The following is a 10719-nucleotide window of genomic DNA, read 5'->3' as shown; positions in this document are numbered from 1 at the left end:
GTTTCGGGGCTCATCTCTGGGTTGGTTCGCCACAGAATAGCAAACCTAATCTCCAGTAGCCCAACAGTTAAAATAATTGATGAGTGTGCGAGTGTGTGTGCGCGCGTCTCTGTGTGTGTGTGTGTGTGTGTGTGTGTGTGTGTGTGTGTAAGTGTGTGTGTTGAATCCTCAGGAGAGCCCGGAGGAAGAAAGAAGGGGAAGAGGGGAGGCTGGGAGGGAGGAGAGCGGGGTGGAGGGAGGCAGGTGGTGCTGATTTCAACCCAGCAGCGTCAAGATTGCGTCAATTCGGGTTTCAGCCACGTCTGGAGTCTGGGAGACGAGCTTCTCAGAAGAGCCAAAACAGGAACCAGGGTGGCAAATCACCGAGCGAGGGCGAGCGGACCTCCCCCTCCGCTCCCCACCCCCTGTTCCGGGCGCAGGTCTCCTGGGCTCGGCGCTGGGCTTTGCAGCACTCCGCCCGGCGAGCGCGGCTCCAGCCCGGGAGTTTTCCGATCAGCACCTCGGACAGAGCACGCAGCAGAAAAATGGCTCCGATCGCCAGCAGCCGGGAAGAATTTGGTAAGCAAGTTCCCAACTTGGACCACTCTGCGGCGGGCCGGGCGGATGGATGCGTTGGATGGAGATTTCCTAGGGAGTTAATATGCAAGGGAGAAAAAAAATGAGGACAGTAAACGGGGGAAGCCTTGCCTGCGTCTGCCGTGCCTCCTTCCCGGAGGACCTCTCCTCCTAAAATTGGCCGGCTTGGCGAGGGTGATTTCACAGGCAAGAAGTTCCTTAACCTTTCAGGAGCTCTGTAATTTGCAGCTCTCGCTCTGAGTAAGAGAGAACGGGGTGCCTATTTTGCTTCATAGTTTCATTTAATTCTGCGGGTGATTTTTCATTTGGGGTGAAATCTGTGTTTAACTTAACGGGGGAAGTCAAGCATGTGTGTGATTACATAAGGACCGGATCTCGGTTCAAAACAACTAGGATATTTGGGGGCATGGGATGCATATTTTACTCCAAAGTGTACCATGAGGTGCTTTTATTACACGGTGTCTTCCTTGTATCCTCAGAATATGTTGCTGGTGAAAGACAAAATCCTATGATGCTGAGTTAAAAGGCGATTCCATAAGGACTAGCTCAGCTCATTACATTTTACAAGTGAGGGAACTGAACCCCCAGAGGGAAGTGCTCAAGTCAGTTAGCTGAAGGCTATCGGAAACTAGAATCAGGACTGATTTTCTAGTTCAATTTTCTTTTTTTATATAGCAAATTTTGGAAAGCATTGCACGCGTTTTTTCCTTTTAGTAAATAAAAATCAGACAAACTTTGTCAAAACACGAATAGTATTTTTAGTTTGTATTCTGATTTTCAAAGCAAGAGGTCTCAGTTTGGCTTACTTTAAAAGTGTTTTTAAGCATGGAATTTCATAGAAGTTTCTGAATAAAGGATGCTATGTGTATGATAACTGTTGTTACATAGAATGGAATGACTGAGATATTTGCCATCAAATAAGTGCTTAGTACTTTACTAGTAGAGAATGCAAAAGGAGCAAGTGGGTCTTTACATTTGATCTGAAATACTTTTGTGTTTTCATAATTACTTACTATTACAGTCAGAAATTTCTTTGACAATCTTCCATTTGGATGAGTGAGCTTGTAATGTAATGTTTGTTCCCCATTCCTCATTTGCCAAGCAAATTTTTTTTCTGATACTAAACATTTTAAAAGACAGCTAGTGAAAAGTATGTTCTGGTGCGGTCATCCAACAGTTAGTTAAGGGGTGGGGGGAAGCACATTTTCTATTGCTTTTATGTTCTTCTTTTATTGGATGAAGAATTCTCTTAGTTCATGACTTTGTTTTTGCTCCCTGGCCTTGGACTATCAGAGTTCCTGAGTGAATATTTTCCCCCTACAAAGACTTGAATAGGAGGAAAATCTGAAAAGCTAATACCAAGTTTGGCTGGTTATCTCCAGCCTTTGGCTGGTTCTTTTCTGTGCAACTCACTGCTTTTTCTCTTTGGAGAATCAGAAGGTTTACTTTATTTGTGCATGGTTGTTTTTTGTTGCTATTATACTAATTTTTTAATGGTTGTTGTTTTCTTTGCCTTTGACCTGCTTAGCCACTTCTCTTATCTCATCCTCAGTTTTAAAATGTTCTAGCTTGTTTTGTGATTATCAAGAGGCAGACAGAAGACTTGGGGGGATGGGCTGGGAAATAACAAAAGATTGATGCTCCAGCTTTTTTTTTTCTTTTGAACGAGACTTAACCTTTTCCTGACTGGAACTTTTAACTTTATTATTTCACTCTTTGGAATTAAAAATAGTTTTGGAATCGTACTAAATGCAGATAATATTACATTAGTCACATTCACTTTGATTATGTTAAAACATTGACTCAGTTGATGAACTGTGTCTAGATATAGCTATAGTGATTCTACTTATATACTGTTACTAATCATTTATTGAGGAAATATGCTTATACATGGAACATGATAAGCTTCATGCATAATCAATGCTACCTAATATTAATAATTTAGTGTGCCCTCAGTCAAGGAAATAATGCCAATTTAATTTGATTACCATTTAACATATAAAAATGTACTAGAAAAATCAATTATGGACAAAATTCAACTCTAAATTACCTAGACTCACTTTTCTCACTACATGTTATGGAGTAATAGTTAATTAATAATCATTTTGTTAGGCTTTGGATAATTTAGTCTTGTAGGAATTTGGAGTTGGTATAAGGAATTCCATAGATTGTATGTATTATATGTTATGAACATCCTTGATATTTTTAAAGAAAAAATCAGGGATTTTTTAGTTTATTTTTCATATGTGTTTTTTACCACTGTTCCATAAACTGGATGAATATAATTAGTTAGTTTGTGATAATGCAGTTAGAGCTTCACTATTTCTTAAAATTATCAGAACCACTAATATTTGATGTTTGAAGCTTGGGTAAAGAAAATCACTGATAACCTGAGATATCTCCCTGCTTGAAGAATGTGAATTTAGTGTTCCATAATCAGAAGAGTAATGCATCTGGAAAGTCTCAAAATGTCAATGGAACTGTAATGAATTTAGTACTGACCTATCATGTGTTCGCTGACCTGGGCTACCCAAGAAAACAAAAATAGGATGTTATTTTAATATCCCCCCATACCAGATCCTATTTCTCATCTTTTCACTCTATTTCAAAACAATTCCTAAAACAAAAAATGGTTTTATCCTACTTTTGTTGTGTGAGTGTGTCATAGAGAATGGGTTGACAGGTAAAAGGTGATGTGAAATGTATACATCACTCATTCTCCAATATTATTGGAAAGTAATTCAATCTGTCCAACCTACAGCAATTGACAGCCCCTGCATGCTTTTCAAGTAGATTCCTATGTTTAGCTCTGCTCCTTTAATATATGTTATTGGTCATTTGACTTTTTCAGATGAAATCCCCACAGTGGTGGGGATCTTCAGTGCATTTGGCCTGGTCTTCACAGTGTCTCTGTTTGCATGGATCTGCTGTCAGAGAAAATCATCCAAGTCTAACAAGACTCCTTCATATAAGTTTGTGCATGTGTTGAAGGGTGTTGACATTTACCCTGAAAACCTAAGTAGCAAAAAGAAATTTGGAGCAGATGACAAAAATGAAGTTAAGAATAAACCAGCTGTGTCCAAGAATTCATTGCATCTCGACCTTGAGAAAAGAGATCTCAATGGCAATTTTCCCAAAACAAACCTCAAAGTTGGCAGTCCCTCTAATCTGGAGAATGTGACCCCGAAGCTCTTTTCAGAAGGAGTAAAAGATGCTATTTCCCCCGATAGCTTGAAGTCCAGTACTTCCCTTACTTCAGACGAAAAACAAGAGAAGTTGGGAACCCTCTTCTTTTCCTTAGAGTACAACTTTGAGAGGAAAGCATTTGTGGTGAATATCAAGGAAGCCCGTGGCTTGCCAGCCATGGATGAGCAGTCAATGACCTCTGACCCTTACATCAAAATGACAATCCTCCCAGAGAAGAAGCATAAAGTGAAAACCAGAGTTCTGAGAAAGACCTTGGATCCAGCTTTTGATGAGACTTTTACATTCTATGGGATCCCCTACACCCAGATCCAAGAGTTGGCCTTGCACTTCACAATCTTGAGTTTTGACAGGTTTTCAAGAGATGATATCATTGGAGAAGTTCTTATTCCTCTGGCAGGAATTGAATTATCTGATGGAAAAATGTTAATGAACAGAGAGATTATCAAGCGAAATGTTAGGGTAATTAATTTTTAGTGCTTACATATTATTTCAATCTCCTGTGTGGTTATTTTAAGTATACATATTTTCATCAAATGATAAGTTTATAATATAATATTTACCATGCTTACTATTAGTCATAATCAAATGGGGCAAGATAATCAACTAGATATAAAAATAATTAGCCCAGAAATAAGGTGCTCAATGTTTTCAATTTTACTACAGAATGAACATTCCTCATGAATATTTAATTATAATTTAAATAAATATCTTTGTTACTTTCTGTCATAAGTATTTTCACAAAGACTGTCACTTAAAGTGAAATGCAGGCAAGTAGCTTTTACTCATGAGCATGTTAACAAAGATGTTTCAAGGTCAGCATAATTGAATTTAAAATTAAGATTGAAAACTAACTCAATTCATCTTGGGAATTTGGAAGTTATATTGACTTTTTATAAAATTGCTTCTCAAGTAGGAGACATCATATCTTATTGAGTTTGAAATGCCCAACTTTATAATAGCAAATGCACTACTCTGCTTCTGTAGTTAAACTACTTTGGTAGTTCTGGGATTATTATAAAATGATAAAGCATCAGTTAATCAAATTTAATCCTATTTCAACTTTAAATCCAGAATTGAATTGACTCCAGTTGTGATATTTCCAAAGAACTTATATCTATAAAGCATACTTTCATAATGCCCTAAAGCTTCTTTTGAGAATATCCCCGTCTTTGTCTCCACATTGAAAAAGTCAAATGTTAAGTAACTGACTTGAAACATGTAGGCTGGTTCAGGATGTGGTAAGAAGAAGCATATGCTCCCTGATTTTGTTGTAGTGCTTCTCTTGCAGTTGCTCCTGGTCAGCTTTCGTATAAATACATATTCAAGTTCTCTGACCCAACTATTGTCTACAGTTAGGATCAAATCCCAAGTTTATATGTTCTTTCAGTTAAAACTTGTTCTTTAGGTTACTTAACATTTTATATAATGTCATTAAAGAACAGATAAAATATAGATAGCATGCAAAGAATAATCCTGTGATTATAGTGTTCTAAAACAAAGAATTAAATTTTTTTTTTTTTTTTTTTTTTTTGCTTTTTGGGTCACACCTGGCGATGCACAGGGGTTACTCCTGGCTCTGCACTCAGGAATTACCCCTGGCAGTGCTCAGGGGACCATATGGGATGCTGGGATTCGAACCCGGGTTGGCCACGTGCAAGGCAAACGCCCTACCCGCTGTGCTATCACTCCAGCCCCAAAGCATTAAAATTTTGGAGTCGGTTCGTTCTAATATTCAATTAATTTCTTGAATTCCTCATATTAAAGGAAAACTTGGGTGGGGGTTGAGAGTAGAGAATATTATGAAGAGTAGAAAATTCCTCAGATATCTAGACCAAGTTAGAAGGGATCTGATTAAATTTCAGTTGTTTTAAATTAAAACTTCTATGACACGTGCTAAACAATTTGAAAGCAAAGTTGACTTGAGTTCATTTGCCATAAACATAAGCACTCAATTAAATGTATATTTTATTTGTATTAATAATTCTAAAAGATATGTAGTTAAATGAAATGAAAAGACTAAAAATATACCCAATGGAGGAATACCTTTATTTTACCTTTATTTTAAACATTTCTCATAATGGGTGTGGCTAACCTAGTCCAAATCTTAGCATTCTGCAGTACCTCAATGATCCACAAGATGGCAGGCAGCTGTTTTCAGGACGGTCTTGCACCAAAGCTTGAAGTTACTGATTCTTTAGGGCTAAAATAAAACTAAGTAGATAAATTACATTAACATTAAAATGACACTATATTGATTTTAAAGTTAATGTTGTTACAATTTTAAATGCTAAAATGGTTTAAACTCTTCTCTTATCTCTCTTTGTTTAGAAGTCCTCCGGACGGGGTGAGTTGCTGATCTCACTTTGCTATCAGTCCACCACAAACACTCTCACTGTTGTTGTTTTAAAAGCTCGACACCTGCCTAAATCCGATATATCTGGACTTTCAGGTGAGACCATTTCTGGCATTTCAGACTCAGTGCTTATGATATTGGACAAAAAATAGACAACAAACATTATTATAAATTTGGCGTGCCTTTCTTTCATTTGCAAATACACATGGGATGATTGATTTGTTTCTCCTTCTATGGAATAAGAATTTAAATCAATGCCATTAGTAAAAAGAAGAGAACTGTTTAGTGATTCTATGATCTGAGTCAAAGCAGGTATATGTTAGATGTGACCTCAAATGAGGTTGAAGCTTTTAAAAGTTAAGGTGCTGGAAATAAAATTGAAATTCGGAAGAAGAACATCTTCATTTTGCTGTGTTATGTGAGACATATATTCTTGTTTTTCTTTTTAAAATTTTTATGTATCTCCATTAATAATCATTCATCAATGTATTTTGTAGAATATAAGCATTGTGCAGCACGAATACAAAGAACTTTGAGTTAAAACTTTGAAATGATTTAAGTTCAAGTTTATTAGATGGCTTTAAAAGTTTAGCTCAGGAGGCTGAAAATAATACGTATCACAAAAGGGGTGAAATGATAAAATTCAATGTGTGATAAAGTAGAATGGCTTTACAGTCTATTATGAAGGTAATCATTAGGAAACAGAAAATCAAATGATATAACAAGTAATTAAAGAATCATATTAAAGTTTCAGTGGATCCTAAATATTCATTGGAAAAGCTGTTCAGGAAGATTTGCCCAATGCTGTATAACTCAGTAAGGTTAGGTGTGGCCTAAAACCTGCTTTTTTAAAAATCTTCTCTCACTGGAGTCACTAAAATCAGAATATGTCATTAGAACATTTGCTTCTCTTCCCTTCTAGATTACATCTTCCAGGCACTATAGATTCATTGTCACCTTCTATTTCAGATCTGTGTTCCCCTTTGTGTCTTTCTTACTTATTTTCATTCCCTGACAGTAAAAAACCCAAGTTTTATCCATACAGTTACTTTATTCTGATTTTTTTTTTTTTGATCCTTGGCATCTTCCTGAAGGGCACTTTTCTCTTGAGGTCATCTCTCCTGACAGGTTCTGACAACATAGTATCTGTTTTTTTTTTTTTTTATCATTTGCAGATCCATATGTGAAGGTGAACCTGTACCACGCCAAAAAGAGAATCTCCAAAAAGAAGACTCATGTGAAGAAATGCACTCCCAATGCGGTGTTCAATGAACTCTTTGTCTTTGATATTCCTTGTGAGGGTCTTGAGGAGATCAGTGTGGAGTTCCTGGTGTTGGATTCTGAGAGGGGTTCCCGAAATGAGGTGATTGGACGCTTGGTCCTGGGAGCAGCAGCAGAAGGAAGTGGTGGGGAGCACTGGAAGGAGATTTGTGACTACCCCAGGAGACAAATTGCCAAGTGGCATATGCTCTGTGACGGTTAGCACTCTAGCCATGAGTTGGAACTTAATGATTTTTACTAGACAAGGACCAATTTTGTTTCTTTCTGATATGTGAGTGCAAGTTTGGGTTAGAAAGCTTAACTTTTTTTTTTGGTAAGAAATTGAATTAGCAGATCAGAAAAATAATGAAAAATGTTCATCATCATCATTTCCCCACTTAAAAGAGATGATGGCTATATTTTCATAAAATACTGTTTCCCCTTCAGGTTTGCAGTAATTTAATAAGAGCATTTATGCTTTTATGAGTAGTCTATTAGACTCTAAGCTACAGGTATGGCTTAGGTAACGATCCCACCGGAACGTGTCACTGGCATTCAATGTGACTATTAGGATTTAGTAATGAAAGAAAGCCTTCCTTCTCTTGTGAAAATCCATTTTCTTCAGGTGGGGAAATCAATTTTTCGTTAAATCCAAAGATATTAAAAAAATTCTCTAGTTTTCATTCTGTCATGTGCAAATGGTCGTTCTACATTCATAGGGATATATGGTCATTACTCTTTGGGTATATATATATATACATATATATATATATATAACTATGATAAGAGGAGTAATTTAAGGCTGATGCAAAAGGACTGTGAATGAGCTAAAAAATGGTTTTATCAAAGGGCTGAATTGAGAACACTATGGATGAAATACAATTTCTCTCCCCCTTAGTTTACATGTGAGTCAAAATGTTACCAAATATAATCTCACAGGAAAACCATGATCTTGAAATACTCACTGCCTGTCACAAGTGTGGCCTAAAAAAGCCCTATTTACCTTTGTGAAGTTGTCAAATTAGTTAGTGGGTAAAGATATAAACCTCAACTAGAAATACAGTTAGAAGTGTTGTTTTCTTATAGAAAATATGTATAGCGTGGAAGTATACATTCAAGAATACCCCTTGTACAAAGAAAGGGCATGGCTAACTAAGACTAAATTTAGCTGTTCTCCCCCGAGGAAGGATTAAGCTACTATTTTAGAAGAAGAAAATAAGACTTTGAAGTTTCAACTCTTGCTAGATATAAAATACTACTTTAACTAACAAATGAAGAAATAAGATTAAAACGATTTATACAGCAGGCCTAATATAATTTACATATGTTCACACAACATATAGTTAGGCTGTCAAATTAGCACAACAAAGTATGTGTTTCACTATCTTTTCTAGGCTAATTTGTCTTGAGCTGTTGTCTGTGATGCAGTTTATAGACTTGTGTCTTGTACTGTTTTCTAGTGCCAGGGCTCTGAAATTCACTACAGACCTTTTAGAGTAAAGCAGTGCCCTAGATTATTTGGAAAGAATTCTCTTGAGGTAATGTCACTATATTTCAGTTTTTAGAGAAGTATGAGTGAAACTCTGGTACAGTTGAATTATTAAATATGCAAGTTAGAAATAAAGTCTACTGAAAAAAATTTACATTTTGAGTCAGGTTTTGTGTCAGTACTTTAGCCGTTTTTGAGAATGTGTTTGATATCACAGTGTTTGTAAATTCTATGACAATGCATTTTCAAAACAACTTCTACATGCTTTTTATGACTATGCCTAATGTAAAGAAAATGTTTTACATTCTGTATGTACAAAGATTGAAATGGACCTCTTTTTTGTGCTTTAAAATGACTTTGAGATTATAAGGATAATATTCCCCAGCCATTGTCTTCATTCTATCACCGTGCCACCTCATAGCATTGGTCCACTCAACATTTCGTGAATGCAACACAAAATGAATTGTAGTAAGTGTGTGGTTTGGAAATCCAATGGCCTTCTTATGTTCGTGTATTTGGTATCATGGGCCATGAAATACAGTATATTTTGGAGCTCTGAAAACTCATGAAGAGTCAATGCTCAGTATCCTTTGCTGCTAGCAACCAGATATAAATGGTGGTACTAATTCAAGCATGGTTATTGGAGGAGGGTGATTTTTTTGTTTGAGTGGAACAATAAACTCTACCACAAACACTTTTAAAATCACAAATAATTTGTAAATAGTTTTTTGTTCTAAAAATTGAAACTGGGTGTGAAAAGTCCAATAAAGCTACATACATCTGTTTTTAAGAAATGAAGGAACTAGAAACGAATTGAAACATGCAGGCACATGTGTGATCCCATCCTCTTCAAAAATACTGTGCTGTTTTATAATGTATTACAATATCAACGTGAATAACTCGAATTCTATTATAAATCCTGCCTTGTATTAAACATGTAAATTAATTGTTTGTCTGACTAGCCAATCTAACCCCCTCATGGGGAGATATCCATGTTGAAGAACTGTGTAACTCAGTAACTAACTTGTTCCAATGTTGTGACCCAGTAGAAGTGATTTGGGAGGAGGCATGGCGTATGAGATGGTGTCTGTTCCCTTGTGCCAGCTCTGTATGATGTTTGTGAGACCATGTTTGTAAGACATGAATAAATTGCTGCTTTTGCCCAACCCATTTAAGCTCCAACTTTCTGCCAGTGGGTCTCATAATATGGGTTCTCTTCTCCTTATATTCTCTACTTTCCCTAATGGATTTCCTTTTATAGATTATTGCACATTGATGACTCAGAACTCAGAAGATATTCTGTAATAATCATTTTCAATTGTGCTTACTCCACATAACATACATTTGGCACAGTAATGGTTTTATTACTATAAATACATATATACACATAGACACATTTAAATCTATATTTATATATACATATATAAAGAAGGAATTATATATATGTGTGTATGTATGTATATGATGACCTGAGGCTTTAGGAACTTAGGTCATCGACTCAAGTATACAGGGATAGTAAGTGAAAGGATTTCATGTTATATTTCACTATTTCCTAGTTAGCAGGTTCTGTGAGATATTTGAAGGGAATCATCTTTACAATTTTTTACATCTTTCTAATTGTATTCTCCTTTTAGTTACCTTTCTTCATTAGGACCATCATGTTTAAAGAAAAACACACAAAAGTTTGTTTTTTTTTTTTAAAAAAAGAGTGAGGAAGCCTCAAGATATCTACAATGTTCTATCAGACACAAGCTAAATTCACTGTAAACAAATAGATCCTGGTGCTAGGAGGACCCATAATTTTCTTTATAGCACAAATCTCAATAGGGTGTTT

The 10719-nt window shown here is 36.1% G+C and overlaps 1 protein-coding gene across 1 annotated transcript; it reads left to right on the top strand.

Moving 5' to 3' along the window:
* Positions 1-236: 236 nt before the first annotated feature.
* On the top strand, positions 237-10053 carry SYT4 (synaptotagmin 4). The gene is made up of 4 exons (XM_004606094.2): positions 237-558; positions 3428-4242; positions 6112-6232; positions 7312-10053. Exons 1-4 carry the CDS (start codon positions 525-527, stop codon positions 7617-7619), a joined length of 1278 nt encoding a protein of 425 aa, XP_004606151.2. The 5' UTR covers positions 237-524; the 3' UTR covers positions 7620-10053.
* Positions 10054-10719: the final 666 nt, after the last annotated feature.

Source organism: Sorex araneus, chromosome 2 (assembly GCF_027595985.1).
Source record: "Sorex araneus isolate mSorAra2 chromosome 2, mSorAra2.pri, whole genome shotgun sequence".
Lineage (NCBI taxonomy): Eukaryota > Metazoa > Chordata > Mammalia > Eulipotyphla > Soricidae > Sorex > Sorex araneus.
Note: the sequence above shows the minus strand (reverse complement) of the source record. Positions and strands in the feature narration are given on the sequence as shown.